At 32.4% G+C, this 26,425-nt stretch overlaps 1 protein-coding gene across 1 annotated transcript in view; it reads right to left on the bottom strand.

Annotated features, from left to right (window-relative positions):
• LOC124365532 (nucleolar and coiled-body phosphoprotein 1) overlaps nucleotides 1-26,425 on the bottom strand; it is a 61,431-nt gene that overhangs the window by 10,214 nt on the left and 24,792 nt on the right. Inside the window, exons 3-13 of the mRNA XM_046821519.1 lie at nucleotides 26,232-26,370; nucleotides 23,022-23,258; nucleotides 21,346-21,402; nucleotides 19,936-20,081; nucleotides 17,243-17,451; nucleotides 15,454-15,649; nucleotides 14,854-15,098; nucleotides 13,286-13,424; nucleotides 10,365-10,463; nucleotides 6,645-6,730; nucleotides 602-759 (exon numbers count right to left, since the gene is read on the bottom strand). Of these exons, the coding sequence (XP_046677475.1) occupies nucleotides 602-759; nucleotides 6,645-6,730; nucleotides 10,365-10,463; nucleotides 13,286-13,424; nucleotides 14,854-15,098; nucleotides 15,454-15,649; nucleotides 17,243-17,451; nucleotides 19,936-20,081; nucleotides 21,346-21,402; nucleotides 23,022-23,258; nucleotides 26,232-26,370 (1,711 nt within the window). The remainder of the gene's footprint in view (nucleotides 1-601; nucleotides 760-6,644; nucleotides 6,731-10,364; nucleotides 10,464-13,285; nucleotides 13,425-14,853; nucleotides 15,099-15,453; nucleotides 15,650-17,242; nucleotides 17,452-19,935; nucleotides 20,082-21,345; nucleotides 21,403-23,021; nucleotides 23,259-26,231; nucleotides 26,371-26,425) is intronic.

Genomic DNA, 26,425 nt, shown 5'->3' with positions numbered 1-26,425 from the left:
TCAGAGCACATGGAAAATTTTTTTATTTCCAAATTACAGTGTGAGGAGAATCATATGCATACTATATTATTGTTAATTTTCATAGCGCACAAGAAGAAAATATATGGAGAACAAAATTAAGAAATTGGAGTATGCGTAACAAATGAGTTTCTTATAGCAGCCATAAGTATTAATCAGTTTATGAACTGAATTAATTTAACTGATTGCTGATTATTCAATGGTATAACTTCCCTTGAAAGAAGTAGTATTTTCATCATTTGAGTGCCACTGTCCACCTTATTTTTCAAGGTTGAAAATAAAGTAGGTCATAACAAATATTTTATTATTAATCTTTTACACCTACAATCCAAGCGCCAGGAGAAAGATAGAGATTTATGAGTCCGGGAGGTATTTCAAAGAATTGACTTCAGCCGTCTTCCTACCCCTTAACCACTTCTCCATATCACCCTCCTTGCACTTAAATGCTTTAAATTTTAAGTTTTTGAATGGTTGACCTTCTTTCTCCTGGCGGTCAGACCGTATGTACGAGTACATTAACATCTTAGATATTCCACACACAGTTACTGAAATGATCGAGAGATAGTGCTAGTGAAGAGCGTACCTTTGAGCATGGATTCCAGTCTCTTGAGGTTGCGAAGGGTGGTGGCCAGTTCTCGGGAGGGGCTCTTGACCTGGGGGGAACCAGGCTCACTGGCCTCTAGCTGATCAACCATAGAGGCCAGTTGGTGATTCTTGGGGCTGTCTTCGTCATACAAGCACCTGCCAGACAATACCTCAGTTACCATTACTATACCATACTTCTGCTTCAAATACCTACAACTCCTAATCGAATAATAAAAATATTTAGTTTTCTACTTTCCTGTCATCAGACAAAGTATTTTAAAGGATTGTGATCAGAATTTGGTTTATAAAAATTATCCCACCTAAAAACAAGTAGCACCACCATCTAAAAAACTGCACTTTCAATGGTTATCGTGTACCGGCAGCACAATAAGAAGGTTGCGATTCATGATTTTTTTGTAGCTTCATGAAGGGATTAACCCTATTCCGGGCATTTGTTTCCAAACGCTTCAACAGGGAGCCTGGCGCTAAAGTCCAATGGCCTCCGATGGCTACCAACTACTTACTTTATCATTGCTCTCTGCTTTGTGCTGCCATTATATGGCTACCTATGGAACTGCTAAAGGAAATATCGATTGGCAGTAATGTTGTTCTTGTTCATTGCATGTATATATGCCTAGTGATGCTATTTAGGAGTAATATACAAAGTGTTTTATTCATTTCTTAATTTACAGTAATTTAGCTGTTTTTCATTAAAATTCCTTTCAACTTCTTTTGCTACTTATAGAATTATTAGATCAGTTTGTAATTTCCTGCAGCTACTGTTTTACTGACATATTGATACGTTGTTTTTGTACAAGACATGTAGTCTTAATTGAGAACAACAATAGAAACAAACATTTCTTGTACAAATGAGTATTCATTTAGATTTAGGTAATGTTATAGACTTAATAATTTTTTGAATACCACAATATTATAGGGAATTTATTAGTGTTTACAAAGATGTATAATATGTAAATGTCTTGTTCGATTAGAGGTGTTGAAATAATAAAAACAAAAATGATTTCTCCTGCAAAGGAGTGGTCCAATCAATTCAGCCTGGTAAAGCGTCAGAAGCGTGTCGCAGTAATTTAACCGGGAGAGGGTTAAGGGTTATGAATGAATACTCAAGGTGGATAGCTGGAGCAAGCAGGATTAGTCTGGTTGGAAGAATAAAACCTATTAAACCAAAAAGTAAAATCATAAGTGCTTTTCATAATATTTTATGTGTTGCCCTCTAATCATTCCAATAATATTATAAATGCAAAAGTACCTTTGTTTGTTTGTTTTGCTTTCACACATAAATTATTCAATCGATTGTACTGAAATTTTGCATGGACATTCTTAAGATTCTTGGGATGAATATAGACCTATTATTATTTCAAATATCTTACTGGGCTACACCCCACTGGTCTCTAGAATAGTAAAAAACCTCATCTTAGACTCTACAGTTACAAAATATTAATTGAAAGATCTTGTTAAATGTAATCAAGTGTTTGTATTAACATTGTTTTTGACACCGTAACTATATGTTTCATTTATTTAACAACTATTTTAATAATAATATTTATGTTTCATAATAACTGTGACCAGTGCTTAATTTCTAAAATTTTAGGTGTGGGAACTCTTAAAGCGGGAAGCTCAGACCGGTGGGTATGGAATACACCCCAGGAAGGAGGGGGGCCCTCACCCAGGAAAAACTTTTGAAAATTATAACTGTAAACCTTTGTTTTTAGGCCACCCAGACATAATAATACATTTTATTTTTATAAAATACCCAAGTGATATTTTAATGCTGTTTATTTTCTTTAAGGTGCTTGATTAGGATGTAAGAAAAATAAAAACATGAATTTAAATTATCGAGTTTACTCTCTACTCTACTCTACTCCATTAACACCTTGTTGCCTACTTTAAATTTCCCAGAAATATTTGGTTTGATTTCATTGACCATTTTGTTTGAATCAATGAAGCTCGCCAATATTAATTTTTTAATGAATGGTAAAATAAAAACAAATTGAGCCTTATTCACAGTTTTTATTTATACACATTGCAGTAGTAATAATAATACATATTAATATGTAAATGGATGTTTGTTAATATAACAGCTTTTTTTACAAGTTTGCTTATTTTACAAAAAAATTGCATACCTTATGGGTACAAAACAATATTAATACATTCAAAATAAACCAACTTCTTGGAAAGGAAAAGGAAGCGTTTAATTACACACAAAATAAATGACACACAGAGTGGAGGTAACACGGTTTCATTTTTTTAAAATTTAGTGTAGTTTTTAAAAAGTTAAGGTTGATTATTTTATTTGCTTATTAGTTATTATAACAAATATGTACGGATTTGTAGTATAATATTGTAAGGCAATGCCAAGACTGTTGGTAAACTTAGTTTTAGTTGTTTGTTAATATTTTAAAGTGAAAACTACAAAAGAAACAAAACAACAATACACAAAACTAACTGTAAGTACAAAAAAGAACTCAGAAACTTGAGTTCAGAACACACCTATAAGTTAGGCATAGGCTAGTTATTTTAATGAAAACTTAATGTTCTGAAATTCTAAAAGATATTTAAAAAAAACAGATTTAGGAAAAAAGTTCCCACAATGCAATGCTGTCTTCATGGTAAGTTTTCTGCCCTCGTTGTTTTGACTTGGTGTCAAGTGCAGAATGGTTGTCCCTTCGCCAGCCAGGTTTTGACGTGTCGCTCGGGATTGTATCTAGCCACAGGAGGTCCTAGGAGCCTGATCCGCAATAAAATCGCAAACAGTGCTAATGTAGAGTGAAGATCTAAGAGGAGACAATAATCAGATTCATTGCAGAAAAACCCACGTTCACATTCAGCACTAGACACTGCAATACTATTTATGATGGAAATCAGTTTCTTAAACGACGGCGGTTGCTCTAGAATAGTAGGTTTCTCTCCACTTAACATAGGCTTCAGTCCCTGCTTGAAGTGTCTGAAGTCTCTAATTATATCCTGGAGAGCTGCTAATCTTAAATCTATCGCAGATTCGCTGGATCTCACATTCTCCGTAGGTGATGGATAAGTCTTTTGGCCAATACATGGGGTGGATCACTTTGTGTCATTCATGATTTTTGGTGTAGTGTTCAGCCCGCATTTGAAGATGATGATAGCAACCTTGAAGTCAAGTTGTTAGCGAGGCTCCGATAGAACTGTTTTTTCTGGAATACTGGGTATCTTGGATCTTACACAAAGTTTAACATCTTGAAACATCAAATCGGTCAATAGCAATTTTAGCTTCCACTGAACGTCTACCCATGTTTTCAACTCGCGTTTTCAAACACTTTGATTAACAGTGTTACATCACTGTGGGCTTGGATAAGGTTGAGGCTTGATTGATTTTTGAAGCTGTAAGGACAAATCCGATAACTCTTCTAGAGCATCGAACATCAATGCCAGGTTGTGTACAAAAGTTGTAGGAAGATAATGTACTACAAAGCCCTTTATAAGTTGAACGTTGCTTCGAGTCCCTTTGTTTGTCTTCAGATGCTTCAATGAAATGATTGTACAAAGCTTTAAAATCTGTTCCAAACTGCTTTTCACCGCCATTAAGCTGGAGGCTACCCAACGAGTATCTAAAAACACTCGGCCGATTTTCAATATTTGCTCCTCTAGTCCTTTAGCAACTTCTGCCAACTCCCTGCTGTTTTTCGGTGAACAAACTAAACATGTTTCTAATTTTATCCATGAATATCTTAAAATGATTGATTCCAGCTACTTCTTCTATGGAATCGTGCACGGCAAGCTCTAAACGATGGTTCAAACAATGCCAAATGAACAAGTTGGGGAACGTTTCAGTAAGCTGTATAGCAAGGCCAGATTTCTTGCCTAGTAGCACTGAAGCACCATCACAAGTTAGAGCAATCATATGGTCTTTCATGAATTCAAAGCTTAGACCTAATGCTTGTAAACTGATTTAAAAGTTCTTGTAATATACCAGCTGATGTTGTGCTATTTAGCTCAAAAAGTGTTAAGAACACTGTCATAGGGTTTGGATTCCCTTTAGAACAGTTCTGATATAAACCACCAAAGCATTTTTGTTTGAAACTGAAGTGGCTTCATCCAAAAGCAGGGAAAATTTTAGAGTCTGACTTGATTAGGCCCATTTATCAAGTCTGATTTCATTTCATCAGAAATATGATGAATTATATTGGAGCAAGCAACATTTGAATGTAGGATTCGCCCCATATCTAAGCCATTCATTATTTGAAGATCAATTTCAGTTTCAAACTCAAAAAATGGCCTATTTAGTTTAGCTTGCTTATAAGCTGTGCGGAAAATGCGCTCAGTTACAATCTGCTGCTCTTTATGCATAGAAGCAACAGCTTTTTTTCATTGTATCTTTCTTAGCTTCAATGAGTATTTTTTCAGCTAAAGAATGAGCTCGAGACCCACGGTGTAAAAATATCTTTTTCCTAAGAGAAGAGAGGATTGCTGGTCTTTTTTATTGTTTCCATAAGCGGTAACAGTTCCTAAAACCCACTCTTCGCTAATCTTTTAGGCCCTTCGGTTTTCTCTGCACCTAGAGTACTCACACTACGGCAAACGTTGCAACCTAGTTCTCTGTTCACAATTAACCATGGATTTTTTAGCTTTAAATTCAACAATTTGTTCTTCAGACCAACAAACTGGCTGTTCACCCCTATTAACAAAATCATTATTTTCATTACTAACCTTAGCTTCGTCTGCATCAGATCCCAAACCCACCAACCTGGATACTATTTTGACCGACGAGGAAGTCGAAGGGGAATGGTAATCGCAATTATCCTCATTGATCCCGATTGCGTCTTATTTTTTATCTTGATCAACAATTGAAGTTGTAGTCAATGCTTCCGAACTGCAGTTCTCATTATTCGCATAAACCTTTTTGTTTCTTAGGGTTAGGTTTAAAGAAATCAACAATTTTTCTGGTAGTCATAGTCAATTAGGAAACTATTTAGCTGCACTAGCACTAATAAGCATAAACACGAACACAATCAACGACCTGCACTCAAAAACGAACTTAAGCGTGATGGGATGCGATGCAACTTGTAACTTAAACGCGAAACACACCAAGGTCAAGTCAACTAGTCAACACACTTGTGATCACTGGGGCTGTGGCGCGGTGAAGGAATGGAGGGGGAAAGGAAGGGGGGTGGGGTGGGTATTGCTTTGTTATTGAGAGGCGCAGCCGCGCATTGCGCGAACTAGGATGACTCGCCCGTCACCTTCCTCCTGCCTGATTCCGTGCAAGACTCATCACAGCACAGCTCACAACTGCTTGTACGGGCGCTTACTATCTGCTTACGAGTCACTCGCAAAACAAAGCATAGCATAATATTGATCCTACCTACAATTTGTTTTAACTAAAACTTGTACTCGTAGTTTTAAAAGCGTTCCCTTGCGTTCCCACTGAAATTAACCACTGACTTGTGACTGTTTATGTGCAAGAATGTCTAGGTACTCAAGACTTAGGGCTTCCTTGACATTACTACAGTCCGTAAAACAAGACTATAAATGGTTACTGAAACGTTGCATAAACTTTCGAAAGATTTCCTTCTTATACCTGGACTAGATGATTTTGACCGTATTCAGGCCTACTATTTCATCGGGACAACAAGGAAAACTCAGCTATGGCACTGATAATATATTAAACCGGAAGTAGATCACAGGAGCTGGAACTAAGCGGTTTTTTTAGCCAAAATAGTTTCTTGAGACCTATGTATATATTTTCTTGATGGAGGCAACAAGGAAAACTCAGTTGTGGCATCAGAAATATAATTAATTTAAACCAGAAATGCTTTTATACACATCAAATTTTGATATAAGAGTTAGTTCCTCAACCTCTGATCATCTAACCATGAACACTGAAATAATATGAACCTTGTCGTATGCCTACTTAAATTTGAAAATTATCATACAACACCATCATATTACATTGTGCTTTGACAAAGTAGACTACGGACGTGGGTAACAGCTAGTATAATATAATTGAATGCCTAAAGAATGTAACAAAGTAAAATAAATCTTACCTTAGCTTGTTGAGCAAGTTGCAGGAACTTCCCTTCAGTTTGCTTGAGAGACCCGCAAGAGCGCTTATGACTAGTGAGTCTACGCCCTGCAACAATTCCGCAGGTAATTACAACACTGACAAAATATATATTTCATATTTAACTTGATCAGAAAGTTTTAATCACATTCCAATGCAAACAACGTAGGTGATAAGTGACAATATTTAATTTGAAAATATGAACAATACAGACACGTTTTGAAGAAAATCGAGCACAAATAATTTTTAAATATATTACGAGACTTTCTTAAATGATATTCTATCTAATTCCAAGTACTTCTCTGTCTTGCAGTTTGAAATCATGCACTCATTCTCAGACAGTTTTTAACTCTCTGCAGTCCAGGTAACAATTTACTGTACACTAAATGCGGTACGACTTGTTCACAGACCACTGCCTGGGGCTCGGAGGGTTGAAACTAAGCAGATAAAATAAGGAGGGAATACATGCTTAGAGAACTCAATAAATCGGCAAGAAAGCTGCAAAATTATATTTTTATACAACGCTCAGTAATTAATACAATGTGAAAAGATAGCATAAAGCGTTTTATTCATTTTATTGCTTTATTATTTGTGAAAACTGAATTCGAAAGCTGAAGCTAGAAAAATAAAAATTGCCTTCATAAATAATATGTAATTTATATCCAACACAGTTAACATGAACACAAAACTAAAATACAGCGTTTTATTGGGTGATTGATGACACAACATCAACAGCCAACTTGTTTTTAAACTTTCAGAGTGACATGAAATTATGATGGTATGATGTGGCAACAAGGTAAGGGGCACAAGACTGTTAATAAGTCAGGTTAGGTTGAGTGATGGTAGCACAAACAAATCTGACAAACAAATCCTCACCTCACCGTCTTCTGAGTTTTTCACTTTAACTATTACTGGTTTTTTTACCTAAAAACAAACAGTTTGTTGTGAACATTATCTAGTGCAGTGAGGGTAGGGGAGACTGAAACACAAATTTTGTTTGTTTAAAAGCTTTTCAGTGTAAGCTGATACTGCTTTTGGGTTGTGAGAGCAAGATTTTACTCTAAAGAGTTTTTGTACTTCCTATGATAAATTTTGCAAATGGTCTCTAACTCCATCCTTCCTTACTTATGCAAGTTAGAAACTCAATTCTGTACTTGAATAAGTTAGCGATATTGTACAAATTATTCACAGCCTGAAGCACGTGGTTAAACCTTTTTAATACATATATATATATATATATATATATATATATATATATATATATATATAGGGTCAAAAATAGAAATATTATAAGAAAACCTTTAAACTATAATTCTTGCCCCGGGCATGAGCGGATTTAAATTGTGATCCTTGGGATGCTATCATAATAGAGGTTCATAGATGTTCCAAATGATGCAAATGTACAAGGGTCGTTCAATAAGTCCTTATAAAATCCTAAAGCGGTCGTAGATTTGAAAAAAACTTATGTTCGTAAGCAGCATTATTGACTAGACACCTGTCAAAATTTCAGCTCGATCCATCGCGTAGTTTTGTTGCTATTGACGATTGAAGTGAACAACTTTCGTTTGTTTATAATAATGGAAAAATGTGAGTTTCGAGCGGTGGTAAAACATTTTTATTTGAAAGACTTAACACCGAAAGCAATCAAATCTGAGTTGGTTATGAAGTTCATGGGGCACATCTGCTCCTATGTTTACAACAGTTTACAAATGGGTAAACGAGTTTAGACATGGCCGTTCATCTACAAATAATGAACATCAACCCGGGCGTCCAGTTGAAGTGTCTAATCCTGAAATGATTGAAAAAATCCGGGAAATTATTTTAAATGATTGACGAATTAGAGTGTGCAAAACAGTTGAGGCTACAAGGGTATCACAAGGTGCAGTCGCTTTAATTTATCATGAAACATTGTTGGTCAAAAAGATTTTTGCAAGATGGGTGCCATGTTTGCTAACCGAGGACAATTTACAATAATTGTGTGGTCGACGGCAAAAATGGCTGAATTGAAGTTCGAAACATTGCAACATCTACCATATTCACCAGATCTGGTCCCTGGTGACTTTTTCCTGTTTCCAAACTGGAAAAAATGATTTGGTGGACAACGTTTCACTTCAAACGAGGACTTTATTAAACAAATGCTTATTTGAAAAACTTCTGAAATCATATTTTTTTCTTGCTTAAAAAATTTGGAAAGAGATTGGACAAATTTATAGAGCTGAAAGAAGATTACACTGAGAAATTAACAAATTTTTGCTGGAAAACTAGTTTTTATATCTTTTTCTATGGACCTGTTGAACAGCCATCTTAAAAAGCACATGTAACTTTGGACCAATTAATTTTTATTTATTTTGTTAGGCACTAATACGTTTATTTTACAGGAATGTGCCATGTTCATACAGTATTCATACAGGTGTACTCTTAATTAAGTATCAGTTGTTTTACGTACATGTCTCACTCTCACGTGTTTTTGCATAATTTTATATAAAATTATACCAAAATTTTAGGGATGCAGCTCACCTAGTATATTGTACTTTATGGAAAATAATAACTTTTATTAATATAATATGACTTGAGGGAATCGCACATATTGTTCATAATAACAATTTTTACCCCAAAAGTAATGCTTCACGATGTTACATAAATGAGGGAGGGTTAAGATGAGAGACAATATTGTTGGAAAACAAACTGTACTTCTGGAACGTTAACTGGCATAAAACAATATTCTATTTTCAAGTCTATATAGCTGTGTGATCCAAGAGGGCACTCAAATTGAGTACTTAACCAGGTTCAAAAAGTGTAGCTTGCGATACTTTAAGTAAATAAAATATGCATGTAGTATCCACACAGTCTTGTTTATTATAATTGGTTTAATTATGTCTATAAATCTATGATTTTATAATAATAGATTGTTTGACAACATATGTATCAAGAATGTTAACAACATTCAAAGATAAACAAGAAATAAAGATTATAATTGTTATAATATTATTCATATTTTTCCAGCTACAAGTTTTTTACTTGGTGTGTTCTTTGCTTTTTTCTGAGTCCAATTTACAGTATTTTTCAGACACGTTACAAATTTTTGTAGCCCGTGAACGATTTTTCCTGAACTTCTTTATCTTACACTCAATTACTCTTATAACTTTTGTCTCACCATAATGTATCATACTACCAGTCTTTCCAACAATAGCCATTAGTAAAGAAAACAGTTACAGTATAAAAGCATGGGAAAATGAATGTAACAAAGGCACATCTATTAAAGCTAACAATTTGAAGATTGCCACTGAAGCGAAAACAAAAAAAAAGTCTTTTACCAAATTAAGTCTAATGCTTACAATGTTTTATAACTGTACTGTATTTATAATGTTAACCAATTAGAGTTAATGATGGCTTACTAATTCATTAATGTTCTCCAGTTATTATAATATATGACAATATCTTTAAAAAAATAATCTGTGTGAGTTGCTGACGTAAGTGCCTGCAAAATCAGGTGATACCGCTACAATACAAAGTTGCACTGTGTGCTGGGTCATCTCATGACTCACCAACAGTATTTAACATTATTTTACTAGCTAGACTATTGATATTATTCTTCCATTCTATGAGTACATAATCAAATGTAATAAATTACAGGTTACAATTCCAACTTTCATCATCTTTAGACACAAAATTATAAGAAGGAAAATCATTAAGATGAACTTACTTCAAGCTTAGGCCTGTTTCGTAGAGGAGGGGTTGGTGAGTTGGAGGTATTACTGTACAAGGAAACTCTGCTGCCTTGTGGGGTATTTTCTAGCGAGGTCTGAAAATGATCAATACGTCATAAATATAAAACTATGAAAAACAAAATGTACTACAAAAGCATGGGTGGTTCAAACTTTTTATTAATTAAAAATCTCTATTAATTCACAAAATGTTTCTTCTGGTCCCTAGACATTTTTATTATTTATAATGTTATTGGGATGGTTAACTCATAATTTTTATTTGATTATTCAAAATTGTTATTTCTATCTTGGATAATATTGGAGCTAAATCTCCTCAAGACAACCTTACAATGCTTCATCTAATAATGAATAATATTTTATTCTTTCATACAGTAAAGTGTATACGATTAACCCTTTAAGGAGTGCGTGTAAATGCTACATAATGAGTAAGAACGTCGTATGACATATATTCTTACAGTGGCCGAAAGGAGTACAGACGTCATATGATGTTTAGCCTCTGTATTTTTGTATTATCGTAAATGCATTGCTATTACTGATTGCCTTTAGGTAGATTAGTCTGTAAAGTGGTTCCATCTATCGGCAACATACTTAACTTCCATGTTTGTGCTTGTATTCACTTGTAATCTGATTTTACCACCACATCGCAATAGACACCTGATAGAAGCCACAGACTCAAGGTCGCGTCGTGCGCGCATCGCTTTGCTGTCAGAATATACGGTCACATTATACTAGCCATTCCTTGTATACTGTATACTGTGGCCATATTTATCTTGTGAGAGTGACATATTTGTTAAACAACCATCTAGTTTTTTACTGTTGTCCAAATGGCAGACAATACTGATTGAGTCTGCCGTAGTGAGGAAATAAGACATTTGATTTTGAAAAAGTACTGAAATATTGACTTGTAGAACACGTAGTCCTTTTTTATTAAGTTTTCAAATGTAAATAAAAATTTTTTAAGAGATTTTAAAGATTTTAATTTTTTACTCATTTTGGTATTTTTTTGGATTTCATCCATTACTCATTTTAGACTGTCAAAGGAAGACATCATATGACGTCCATACTCCTTAAAGGGTTAAGAACATGTCGACATTTCATTTATTAAATTTATTTGTGTTTCAAGTCCATAATACATTGAGCAGACTCCTTTACATATTACGTAATCAATATGATGGTTCCTTGTGAGATTTCTATCAATACAAAAACCCAAATATTTAATTGAAGCCACTTGTTGGATTGAGCCATCATTCATAAAAATTGAATTATCTAAATTTGGTTTTGTTGGTTGATTTTTGATAAATCATGTACCTATCCAGTTTTGCAAGCCCATTTTTATAAAAGCACTGAGATACTTTCTTAACACTTGTGTCGATGCAATATTTTTTTACGATACTTGTAAAGAAAATTTGTCAGCGTACACAACAAATTTTTTATAGATGTTTGGAGCAGGATTGTTTTGTAAATGACAAACAAGAAACAGAACAACTGTTACGAGCTTAACCAAGTGACTGTTAGGGATTTATAATGGTCATTTTTGCAATGATTTTTATATATGATAACAATCATTTACTTATTGAGACATTACAAATCTTTAGAATGGTGTTCGATTAAAAAAAATTTAAATGTTTTTAAATTTTACTTACAATTTTTTTTAAATAATGGCAGTCTTAATTTCTGTATGGTAGTGTTTAGCTTTGGAAAAAGATTAATATGGTAGAAATTGAGCTGCACTGTAAATATTACTTAGATCTACTGATGAAAATTACTGCACCACTTTACATGTAATGTTAGTAATGGTGCTATAAAATGTTTGAGACACTGAGGTAAACCCTTTTGATCACACATTTTTAGTCAAATTTAACAAATTAAATACAATGATAAAACAAGAGAAAATCACGCTATGCTATTAACACATTCATCAATAATGCGTCACTATTCTGATTAGTGTACAATAGTCATTTATTTCAAACCTCGGTGCATTGCAAGTTTTTTTTAACTTGATTTCTTAGTGTTCCCCTTCAAAAGAGAATCATAGTTTGTTAAGTCAAAATCTTCTTACAAAGAAACTAGTGAGCAGACTTCTGAGCTTGATACATAATTGATTCTTCCTAAGATAATTATATTTATAAACATCACTGCCCTGTTTCAATATTTGCCATAGATAAGGAGAATGTTGTAATCTTATCTCTGAGTGTTTTGTTTATTGTAATTTGTTTCTACAGAGTTAGATATACCAAGTTCATTATAAAATTTTACAAAACCAAAAACATTACAATAACTATTTTTATTAGCTAAGTATTCCTTTTTTTTAGAAGCGTATTATAAAAACTTTGATTTCTAATAACAATATAAAATAAAAACCTCAGTTATTCTCAAATTATTTATTATACAGTGTTCTCTAATTTACTTTAAATAAAATGATACCAAATATAATTTTACAGTTTTACATTTTAACCATTTATAACCATTTTTACAAATTGATGTGTTTCTGATCACGAAAACCACACTTCTTGCACTACTTTCAGTTTTGCCCTAAAACTAAACATTTTCTGAAACTAAACTACATTTGTGACCTTTAGATAATCTTTGACTTTGAAATGTATATATTGAACTATATTTTCCGGGCACACCTCCTCCCCCCTCCGTCTTTTTTAGATACAAATAACAAAATATTTCCCACTTAACATAAAAAATTCAAATGATATTTACTTGTTATCATTTTATTCTACTGTTCATTATGAAACAAATGATACCAAATACAGCTAGTTTGCAGTAAAAAACAATTTTTTACAAATTTTTGGAAGTTAGCTTGCAAACTGGGCAAAAACGGCTTGGCGTTTTAAGGAAAATACCAAGGGCAATCGGAGAGTTAAAACAATTTTGTAACAGGATACAGTACCCTAGGAGCTTGTAACACAGGCCAGTCTTCATCTTCTGCCGATAGGGTGATTTCTTCTTCCTCCTCTTCATCAGACGATGACGCTGTCAGTTGTCTGGTACCATGGAATGATGCTGATCTCAACACAGGGTTCACAGGGCTGCACATCACATTACATTTAGAAATCAAACGTAATCCCTAATTTATAAATTACTTACCTATAAAATTATAAATAAAAATATTAAATAGCTATTATGAAAATTAAATTATTTAAAAACATGTAAAGTAATTTGTTTCCAGATGGCAATCTGGAAAAGAAATATTTTCAGAACATTTTCTAAACAATACACATTACTAAATATTAATGTAGTCAATCAACTAACATTTTTTATTGCCATAAAATAAAGATTATTGATGAAGTCTCATTACAGCTTTCATTATAAATATAGCCAAGTCAGTTATAAATCTTATATTATCTATACCTTATGTTACGCAAACATAAACTACAACACTCAAATACAGCCAGTGGCATTGGGGAATTTAAAATAAAATGTTTTTTAATCGGAAGAACTCGACCAGTGCATAAAATGGGTTATCTAACAGCCATAAGTAATATTTACTAAAAAATATATTTTTATTGTACTTTAGAACTAAGGGTAACAAATGATTGTATACCCTCAGTGAAATAACATAAGGTATTTATAAAGTAGTATAAATACTAGAAATGCTTCAATCAGATATTATAATATGGATACAATGACTTTTTTAACTGGATCTGGAGTGTTTTTTTCAGTTCTAAAAAAACATTGGATCTGAACGTAAATAAAGTGTAACTATTTTGGGAGCCTCTTTTACTATAAAAATATATTCATTAAATTTCAATCTTTTACATTATTCTTCTTATACACAGTCAAATGTATATTTGAAGTGAAGAAATATGGAGAATACAGAGTTGTTAATTTCCTGTATAATTTTGAGTTATAATATCAGTTGAGTTGAGTTGAAATATCAAACACTAAATAAAACATTTTTATTTTTGCCCTGAAAAGGTGGTACATTAAACTTTTTAGAACAAATGTGAATATGCAAAATATGAGAAAATAATTTTTATAAGAAAATGTGCAATAGGCTACACATATTTCATGTGTTTTTTAACAGTTTTTAGGCAAAAATTACAAATTTGCAAAAAAAATTGTATTAACACATTCAAATAGTTTGTTTGAACATTGAAATATGATAAGTAAGAAAATCAGAAAAAAATTTGCATGATAAGTTTCTAAAGTATATTTGAAATACACTGTTGCACTGGTTGCCACTATGATTACCGCTAAAATATTTACATATTTGAACAATTGATATCTTTATATATGGCACATTTGAAACTGTACACAATATTAGAACTGTGCTGACATATTCATATGTATACAGAAATACCATGCATATAGGTTTTTACTTAGTTATAATACACTTAATTGTATTTGCTTATTTACAAATCCTGTCAGAACAGAGAATTATAATCACGTCCAGTCACTGACCTTGGGAGACCATTATCAGTGGCCATATGAAAAATGAATCAGTTAATTTTTTACCTTTTAGGAGTGGTTATGGTTGAATTGGTGGACTGGGTCATGGCTAATGGTGGCTGCTTTTTAGCAGCTTCCTTCTTTTTTCCTTCCGCAGCAGCTTTCATAGGGTCATAGCTCTTTCGCCTCTTCCAGTTCTGGAACTCAACCTCTTTAGAAGATAATGTCGAGTTACTCCTTGCACTGCCACCACTTCCAGTCTTTTTCTTGATGACGCCCACTTCCTTTTTTGCATTGGACAGCAAAGGGGACTAAAAAACAGGAAAAATATAACAAATTAATAGTTATATTTGGAAGGTATACAGTTTATCATAAGAGATTGTAATACATTTTTAATTTCTTTTCTGAAAGAATTATTAGCATTTTATTTATTCCAAGGAGTGAAAGATATATTATTACTAAGTCAAATATTACGGATTATATATTTAGCTTTTGTTAGTCAGTATATTTAATATACTTTAAAATATCTCAGAAAATTTAAAGTTAAAACAAGTTTTTTTTCTTTTTTCAATACGTTACAAAATCCAACACCTTTTATTTTGTAAAACAATAGATGTGGCTGGACAAAGACAAAATTACAAATTGTTACTTGCTGACCAAAATTACCTGCGGAAGAGGCCGTGGTGTCCTCATACTAAACCTGCCGCAGTCTGTTCGGGAGAATGATGGTGAGGATGTAGGCAGAGACTCTCGTTTGGTAACTCTAGGAGGTATAGCTTTTATAGGCTCGCTTTTCAGCTTGCTTGGGACTATGGAGGAAGTACTTTTCTTCTTAGAATCTTCTAACCTCCCTCTTCTTAAACTGTAACAATAATTAATCAACTTTTATTCATTAAAGCATGTGAAATGGGTATACACTTAAAGTATTGGATGATTTGATAATTCATTGAGATTAATTGACTTTTTCTTAATATTAATTAGACACAAAGTGGTCTTTGATAAGAATTTACATGTACTTAATTCAAAATTCTACTCCTCTGCTTCTGATTTGCATTGCGGCAGCTGTACACTTCAATATTTTAGATTACTTTCAGAAACGACAGAATTAGCAATGTAGTCAATTTAAATAGCTTAAACAGTTTTCTCTCTGATATGGACTTAACCCTTTCAACGCCGTACACAGATATATCAGAATGGTAGACTGACCAAAACACCAAATACAGCTGTATCCGATATTATAGATTATGTCTCTTGGAGAGCTTTATTTCACAAAAGGCCTTCGAAATACCCCGTGGATGCTCTGTGCTTATAGCGGTTTCCAAGGAAGTATTTATAAATGACCTTCACTCTGCGGCAGGGGGAGGGGAGCGCCCTTTGTCTAACTCGGACCACCTGTTTGTCAGTTCTGCGCCTCCTACAGTGCTATAACCAAACATATCGTGGCCGGTATTACTGCTTTCTCGGTTGTCACAAGCGCGGGTCTACTACATATCTCGTTATTATTCTTCATCGTGTGGTAGTGTTGTGATTAGTTTGAAATATTTATCTTGTTTCATAGTGCGACGTATTAAATTTAAATTTATTTGAAATAAACAGTTTTGTAAATAGTTCTTTTTTATTTTTATCAATAAATGCTAATTTTAAGTAAAATGAACTGTTTTATCATTTCTTTTGCTTTTACCTTTTATAATTTAGCTATAATAAAAATTAGATTTGAACTTAAAGAAAAATATTTTTTACTTGTCTTGGCGTTATAGGAAAATTTATTTATTTATTAGTGGCATGCAAAGGGTAAAACCGCTTGATTTGCTTTCTATAAGCCAAACTTGCAAATGACCAAAGTGGAAGTAGAGTGATAAAATTACTTTTACTTACAAACTATTTAACAGAGTTTAGTTATTACACAAATGTTATTTCATTTTTGTGTAATTTCTTTCCAATTTATTGTATGTAAAATAACTACAAATTAAAAATCTGCACATATGCACAAAGCGTATTAAAACAAGTTTTACACACTTTTGATGCTAGTTTAAGAGAGCAAATATTTCTGCGTATCTACGCGTATGCTGGATGTTCGACTTTGGACAACACTGTGTTTTACTTTGGTAGTTCAGCTGATCACCTCACTGTGTGTTATTTCTACATTTATAAATTTTGTATGAAAAAGTTCATTTTTCATTTTTATTTTTTGCTATAAAATATTTTTTATGAAAACAATAACTTTTTTGTAACTTGAACAAAAAATTATACATTTTTAAGCATTTTGTAGAGTTTTTGGTGAGCCTTTCTCCAGAGAGTGGCGATCTGTATTTTGGTAAGTACCTTCAATAACTTGATTTTTTAATACTGGTTCAGCTACTAGATTAATTTTTATCTTATTAATTTAAAAAGGATGACTAGTGTATACAATTGGATGGTTTACACATTTTAATGCTTACGCAGATGAACACTGTACCTGAACGCCTTGTTGTACCGGGTGTTGCTGGAGTCACTGGCACTACTGTCTCTGTCTCCACTTGCGGCCGGCTCCACCACGTGCCCCAGACTGTTCTCTGCGTCAGACTCTCCACCCGAGTCTAGCGACAGAGATACCCGCGCGGCCAAGGCTGACACCACTCGCTCTGTAGCCCGTAGATAACTCTCTGTCTCTATCTTGGACACCTCCTGTACATCAACACATTTTAGAAGGTCTGCTAACATAAAATTACCATTACGTTAATTAGACTTGCCTTACCAACCCCATAGTATCGTTTTCACGTCCTATAGCACAGCACTGTAGATATTATGATTGTCCCTTTTTTAGCACAAAAGTTGTTAACAGGTGTCAGTGTAAAAATTATTTAACTATAAATACTTATTACTCTGGTTAAAATTATTAATATGATGAGACAATAATTAATTAGTATCCATGAAACAAATGATCTAATCAAACAATTTCTAGTTCATTGTCTGTAAAATATATCTTTATTGTCAATCAGCGGGACTTAACCAATCTTGCATCACCCATACTAAATACTGGATGATTCAAACAAAGTTATATAATATTAATGAATAGCCCTAAGTACATAATATAACAATATTCAGGAGTTTTTGAACATCCCAAAATTTTCCTACAAATTCCCCAGAAGATTCCTATGGATTTGTTCTTCCATCACACTAGACTACACTAATGCTGCGTTACCTTTTTGCCCTCTTGGTTTTTAATACCTCTCTCTATGTAGAAAAGAACCTAAAAAGAAGCTGAGAAGAAAATTTTTCTGGTGGTAGTTAATTTAATGGTGTGTAGTTTTATTGTATACAGATACACTTTTGTAAGCCTGTCAATCGGAGATCATTTTCTGAAAAATTGAGCCTAGTGAGAATTGGGTGATAGCAAATGTCTTGCTTAAAGTTCACATGATGACTCTTAAGAATTTAAAATGTGCCTATTTTGAACATGGAAACTCGGAAATTTCCATGACCAATGAGCCCTGGGATGTATTGCAATTTTCATGCCAAGAACACAATCATTTTATTTCCGGTACCTGCCACATTTAAGCCTAAATAATATGATTTGCTAGTTCAAGAATCTATACATTCTTGTCAATCCAGAGATACCAAATTTCACGGGAAGATCGTATCTGAATTACTGAAAGTCCAGATCAAACGGTTTGTCTGCTAAACAAGGTTTATGTAAAACATACAAAACTGTTAACGTGTTTTCTCAAAAATTTTACAACATCAATTTCACTATTACAACCCAAACCTAATTATTAAACCTACAACACATAACAGAGTGCTCAGTTCTGAATATAACCTCAAGCAAACACGATTAAATGTCATGCAACTGTGCAAGTAGTATGAGTCATCAGCAGACTGTAAACCTAGCACAAATACTTCTTGGTTATCTGATGTCCTTCACTTTATAACAGCTAGCATAAGAAAACGTTAATATTATCTACCGAATCCAATTATTATACTGATTTACTTTCACTTAAAAACAAAGCAGGTTTCAATAAATATGCACATGTTTTAACATTTCTTTTAAATTCATATCAATTACTGTATAATGATGATAGATACATACTGTTCATACATTACCTTACTTTTTTTATATTACGTTATTTTAATATGTTTCCTTCACATGTGTTTGATTAGTAACATATGACAGAGATCAATGGAGTGTTCAACCACAGTCTAGGATCTGGTTTATATTCCAAAAGAAAAATATTTCTTTTTACCAATTTCTACTAAACATTAGAATAGACTGTTTAAATTCACAAAAATTAATTTCCCAGACTTGATCTTTTTACTAACTCTAGAAGTTTTATCTGATCAATTTTGGTCAACCAATAGCGTTACTGTCTTGTAATCAATCAGTTTTAGTCTGTCAAACATAGCCTTGCATAATAATTTCTGATAGTATACTCCATCAAAATATCAATGTGATTTAGGCATCATTGGATCAGGGAAGAAATGATCTGTGTTAGCTTTAGGTTTTTTTTTTTTTTTTTTGGTGGAAATGTCACATAAGAAATTATAAATTTAACACTGAGAAGTGGAAACATTTTGCTATCTCTTAGGTGCTCTGTGTTTTAGTGTTATAATCTAGTTTTTATGAATGTTTATCAGCACTAATAATTAAGGTTTAGAATAAATCAATGCATTTTTAATGAAATCTGCTTGATAAATGATCGGCTCAAGGGGCTATTATAAAATAACCTGGCTCAACGTGCCACCCTTTTCTTTTTTTAAACATATAATTACTTGCGGTATTCTTTTAGATTTGAAATAATGTTGGTATAATTCAGAATTCCTAGAACATCTTATGCTTTATTTGTATGAAATTTTAAATTATCGCAAAAAGTAACAATTTCATAATATTCTAAAAATGAGTAATGAAATTCATTTAATTTATATTGTATAGTGTATTTATTTGACAAATCAAACATACAATATAACATATTTTCATGTATAAAATTACTAAAATTATTATTACCAAATTCATATATAGTTTTTGTTTTGTAACATTTGTACATTTTGATATGTGTGATAAAATTTGATTCTAAACTAGATGAAATTTGCCACAAAACGACTAAAACTTTTTATTTCCTCACAACAACTTCATTTTATAAGGACGATCTCTTCCCAAAAACTGAAAAGTGTTACCTGAGCCGAGACAGGATAGGACTTGCGGCTCAGAGAAGGCCTTCGAGGCTCTGGGTAGTCAGCTCTTAGAGGCTGGGTCATGGGAGGCAGCCTGGACCTGGTGTTGACTGGTGAAGGTATCTTGGTGGTTGCCAAGCTGACAGTGCCTACACACAACACAACAAACAGTTTACCATATATTACTGCGTTCTCTTGCTACTGTATAAAAACTGAATTTACATTCCCGATTTAAAACAGTTTCACCTGATATCAAAAATTATTGCAAAGTTTTAACCAAGAATATGGTCTTGGAATGTTAATTAAGACCAACTAACATTCCTACAACTAACATTAATATTTCCTAAATTATGAGAAGTTTATAGCAACCGTTTAAGAGTATTTAACAAAATTACAGCTTGAGTTTTTTCATGTTCAAACAATATTGTATGTTGACTGCACAACCATGTATGTAAACACACATGTACAACTTCTTATTTTACATAACAATATGAAACAAAACTTTTTTAACCCTTCTAAACATAATTATACTTATACAGTTTTAAAGTCTAAAACATTACAAATCCATTCAGTTTGTGAAGAACATAAATGACAATTTGTCAAAAAAAATTGGGCTTAGTGTATAATAATGCTAAACCATCTAAAAATGTGCAACACATTCAAATTTGTTTGCTAAAAGATATCTTTAGAAACTGATGAATTGGTACTTAACACTTTATTGATATATTATGAATAACAAGCAAATTTGAAAATTATTCATGGGTTTTATGTAGCAACAGTTTACATCTTATGTAAAATGCTATATTTATTTATATAAAAAAGGAATTTATACATCATTAAAAAAGGTAGTAATTTTTTATAGAAAACTTTTAATTTTGTATTATTTGAAAGTACAACATTGTAAGGTAAAATATTTTCTGGACCCACAGTAATTCTTCACATTAGACGACATAATTATAATTTTCTAATCAAATATAAAACAAACATTTGTTTAAAATGTGAATCTTAAACTTTGCATCATAGCATTTATTTTATCATGAGTTTAGGTACAAAGAAAATAAAATTAATACTACTATAAAAAATACATACATTAACAAGTTCATATTATAGCTGTTATATTGGTAGTCTACAATAGATGGCTCACGATATCTGGGAGGAACACTTAAATTTTCATACAGTGTTTACGTATTTTGTGGACAATTCAGTTAAATTAATGTTTAAAAAAGTAACACAATGTATAGCTATGTATTGGCAACACACAAGGGGTTAGTTACCAATGTTTCTGACAGTAGTTCCTGTGTCTACTCCAGTGTGGTTGTTATGCTCCACCACTGAGGTCGCCCACTCGTTGATCCATGTCGAGCTGGTGTGGGTCGAGTTTGTCTGTGACAGAACACACAAGGAGTTAGTTACCAATGTTTCTGACAGTAGTCCCCAATGTTGTTTTACTTATGGTCGGAAATTCCAATGCTAACGATGAAATGGTAAATCATCAAACCTTCACGAATCCTTGTCTACTACCTTGTCAAAACCTGGATAACTGATTGTATTTCGCAGTTGGCAGGTTGATGAAGTATTTGAACAAATTAAATTCGCACAGTAAACAGTACTCTACAATGATTTCACTGCAAACGGCATCATTTCATATACAAGGCATGCAGGGAGTCGGCACGCATGCGTATTGCGCTGTTCACTCACCGCTTAAATAAATACTGCGAAACAACCTTACTATCCGGATGACCCTCATATCAAACTACTTTTGTAAACAATTAACTATTACACTTTATACACACTTTGAATACATACTTTATTTCTTCTTTGTATTCACAACAGAAGTAATAATTAGTTATCTTCTTTTAATTACTGTAGCATTTAAAATTCTAAAAACATACTCAAAGACAATACTCACATAAACACTGGTGACAAAACTCAATTGCGGATAGCAAATATATGACGCAGACTATGTTACACATCAAAGTTACAGTGTAATGTATTTTGGGTGGCACTAATATACAATATTTTGTTTTATAACCCACAAGACTACGTAAATTAAAAATTTAAGTGAGTGTAATGGACTGCAAGTTCATAAACATCTGTAAATAGTAAACAGCAATGTAGATTCACCATGCATTAGCAAATAGGATCTGTGACTGAAGAGCCAAGTAGTCCCCTCACACGCACACACCCCTACACTCACGAGCTCAGTGTTGGGGCCAGTCCATCACTTGCCGTTTTACATACAGGCTTATTCAGTAACCTAATAATAATTTTTATTTGTCATTTGAATTTTTACAAATCATTGACAATGTCAGAAATTACAGCACTCATCCAGGTCACACGTCTTAATTACTATTTACTAGTTCAACAACTGAAGGGAAGAAACTTTTAAATAATTTGAGACAAGAAAATAAATATTGAATACAAATTTATGTTTAAAAGGTAATGTTATTTATATTAAAAAATCTACTTATACTGTAAAATGGGTTTGTTAAGAACCAAGAATAAAACTTACTTTTAAATTTAGTAATATCAGTGTACAAAGTAATCGTACTTTTCAGCACATTAAATATTTCGAGAGACAAAACAATGTGGCTATTTAAGGTCACACTTAGGTGGTAATATCCTATAACACCATCACTTTTCTTTCCTAGTATCTTAAGACTTGTGAGTAAGCATTGTTATATATTTGGTATTTAGTACATTGTTGGTATCATTTTCTCGTATGATGTGTATACCTATATATACTAGTCACTTTAGGATAACATTACAAGTAACAAAAATCTGGGTTTTGATTAGGGAAGTGCACTATGTGGTGGAAATGTGGCCTGTTATAATCTTCTGCACGAGTGTGTGTGTGAGCAAGCACGCGCACGCGTGTGCATGTGTGTGAAATTGCCTGAAACTAGCAGCATTCCCTATTTGCTAATACTGTATGTCGTAACTATCAATGTTGATAAAGAATTTTAAATTACAGAACATCAACTTTTGTACTTGAATCAAAAATACATCAGTGACATATAAAATGAACTTATAGACATGATTCACATGATGAAAAATAGAATATAATAATATGTAAGACTTACAAGTACCTGCTGTGTTTTTTTTTGTATCCCCGGTCTTTGCTTGCACCCCGAACACAGTGTCAATGCTCTGTCTTGCACTGGTCACCTCTGGGCTGTCCTTGTCGATGGTATACGTGCCTGCCTCACTGGCCACGTCCGAACTAGTGTCATCCTCCCCACCCTCCACCTCCCGCACAGACGTCGCTGTCGCCGCAGTCACAGAGTGTGAGTGTTTCTCCTGCACTGCATTTGTTGTTTTCAAACCTACACCAGAGTCATACATATGCTTCAATGGAAGATACAATTATAAAGAATACATAGAATTAAATTATCAGTCCTCTATGTCAGTCCCAATTTTAGTTTTTTTAAATAAATAATTTCAAATTTGAAAAAATTACGCTTGGTCTCAACAGGTTGTATTCCTTAATTTTTGAGTATGAATTTAGAGTACGGATGGCTAAATACGAAAATGTATAATACATATAGCTTATATTTTACAGAATAAAATTTTTAGCAATTTTAATAAAAAGTATACAAGTTCCTGAAAAATGTACTTGCACATTCTAGTAGTTTGTTTATAAAATAAATAAAATAATAATATAAAACATATATATGCAATTTTTCAAAGCATATTTAGAATGTGATGTAAAAATTGTATATAAATCAGTAAGGAAATACATTTTTGAGAGAACACAGAATTCGAGTTAAGAAATGTTTATTTTTTACTTTTATTAAGTGAATTTTATTACTATTGTTACATTTTATAGGGTTGATCAAGTATATTTGGTTTGTTTTGTATTTTTATAATAATATATAACTTTTAAGGAAAATGTTATGAAAACTAACATACAACTTTCAGTGAAGTTGTGTGGCTGCGACCTAGATTGCAGCCAAAATATAGTTGACTAACACTGAACAATTGACGTCTGTATATATGGCACATTTAAGATTTTAAACGGTTTTAAACTGTAGTTTAAATGAGTACTGAAATATTAGTAAATGTATTTATAGGTTCTTACATTGTTTTAATAAATTAAATTGCATTTAGCAATACATTAAAGTTATATTTGGTACAACATTTCTGACCTTGCCATTTGGATGGTTACATGATAATATTATAGTAAAAGCATGACCCCAATTACTAAATTTGATAGTAGTAAATGTACAAACATGAAGGCTAATATTTGCAATTTACAACTCAAAATGTTTATATATTTCTCTAGGTATTTAAATAATGTTATCTTTAGATGTTAGCTGCCAAAAGTAAAAGATTATTATCATAAGTCTGAGTAAAACTCTGATTAATCAGGCTGCCAGACAGAATGGATAATTTATAATTATACTATCTATCGTTATTTGTAAGAATTACTGACAATTAAACAGTAATAAAAGTGTATTAACATTTTCTCAAGAGACACTTTTATTTAATAAACTGAGTTTTTAAGTTTCTTATCAATCTTTTGTATAAATTCCACCAGTTACTTGTGGGTACATGACTAAATAAAGAAAACTTATTTTTATAGTCACTGTAAAACTAATTAAGTTTTTTAAATGGTCTAAAACTATAATAATAAAATAGTTAACTCCTTTTCCTAGTTTTAAAATAGAATATTCTTACCAGTACGACGAAATTTACTGGTAAAAACCGAAACTGTAGACCACTGTTTAAACATGTTACCTGCATTGACTGAAACATTCAAGTGAGCCATGATACGGTACTTTGACCCTTTAGTCAGAAGTACACTGCCTGACTACTAAACATGTTGAAACAGTCATCACCTGTATATAATAGTTCTCTCAACTGTTACTAATCGTTCTTCTATTATCTGAATTGTCCACCCATTTTCCTATCATTTACAAGTGCCATTTACTTTTGGCTCTTATGCATTAAACACCAAATTAAAATAATTGTAGACATTTTAATGCAGTTTTTTTACAATTAATTCAATAATTATATTAAAAAAGGAGTTTTCTGCACCAACTACAAAAGGAGTAATATTTTTTTAACAATTATTTAATTAAAGGCTATGACATTCTAACCAAATTTTACACATCATCAAGGGATATATAACTTAAGTATATCATTTAAAGTCATACAAGACAACATGTTTGAGTAATATAGTTGAAATAAACGTTTTACTTAAGTTTTTATTTTCTAAATTGAAACTGTACTTAATTTAGGATTAGTTTAAACTTGCTTCAGAATTTGGGGGTTTTGTAACATACGTTAATCAGAAGTTTTAATATTGAAGTAAGTTTAAATAAGCTATAGTTTATCAAATTTACAATGTGTATAGGTCTAACTTAATTTAAAACATTTTTTGGTTCAGCCTAATTGTTTCTTTTTTATTTTCCTGTGTTTAAATTCTTTACTCTAGTTCCTACAGGCTTTAGCTTACTTTTATAACCACAAATAAATTATGTTTTATTATAAACATATTTATCTAATTACTGAAATGAAACAATACAACAATACATCTAAAACTTTAAAACAAAAACACTTCAACAGTATTAAAGATTTTAAAAATATGAATTAACTGATTTATTTTAATTTACATTTCTTTGAACATATTTTAAACAGGTTTAACACTGTACTTACAAGATATTTTAAAATTATTTTATTGTAATTTGATTATTTTAGATTAAAACAAATATACTTTTTTGGGAATGAAACAAAAATATCTTGTTTCTGCCAAAATTCAACATTTTGCTAAAAGAAGATCCTTTTACCTTTCATTAATTTGTATAAAAGGTAGCCTCTACTACATCCCCTTAGCCACACACCACCATTTTGGTTTGTACGAGGTATCTCTTACATCCGGATAAGAACAGGAGGGAGTAAGTAAGTCAATTACTTCACTTAAAATGTCTGAATGATGTAAACTGAACTCTAATAGGTAAGACATAACATCAGAGTAAAATGATGCAACTTACCTTTGCTATCAAAGTTTTTTTGTTTAGCCTCAAACAGTTTTGGCTTGGAATCATCATCAGGGTCACTGGAAGAAATATCCCTTCACTTAAAATGTTTGAATGATGTAAACCGACATAACATCAGAGTAAAATGATGCAACTTACCTTTGCTATCAAAGTTTTTTTGTTTAGCCTCAAACAGTTTTGGCTTGGAATCATCATCAGGGTCACTGGAGAAATATCCCTTCACTTAAAATGTCTGAATGATGTAAACTGAACTCTAATAGGTAAGACATAACATCAGAGTAAAATGATGCAACTTACCTTTGCTATCAAAGTTTTTTTGTTTAGCCTCAAACAGTTTTGGCTTGGAATCATCATCAGGGTCACTGGAGAAATATCCTTCTGAATGGTTTCCTGCCCTCTTAGTTACCCTTCCGTTGACACTTCCCTCGACATTGACCTAAAAATCAGCCACTGTTATTTATTTCTACTTTTAAAATTTAATAAAAAGTTAG

This window comes from Homalodisca vitripennis, chromosome 6 (assembly GCF_021130785.1).
Source record: "Homalodisca vitripennis isolate AUS2020 chromosome 6, UT_GWSS_2.1, whole genome shotgun sequence".
Lineage (NCBI taxonomy): Eukaryota > Metazoa > Arthropoda > Insecta > Hemiptera > Cicadellidae > Homalodisca > Homalodisca vitripennis.
Note: the sequence above shows the minus strand (reverse complement) of the source record. Positions and strands in the feature narration are given on the sequence as shown.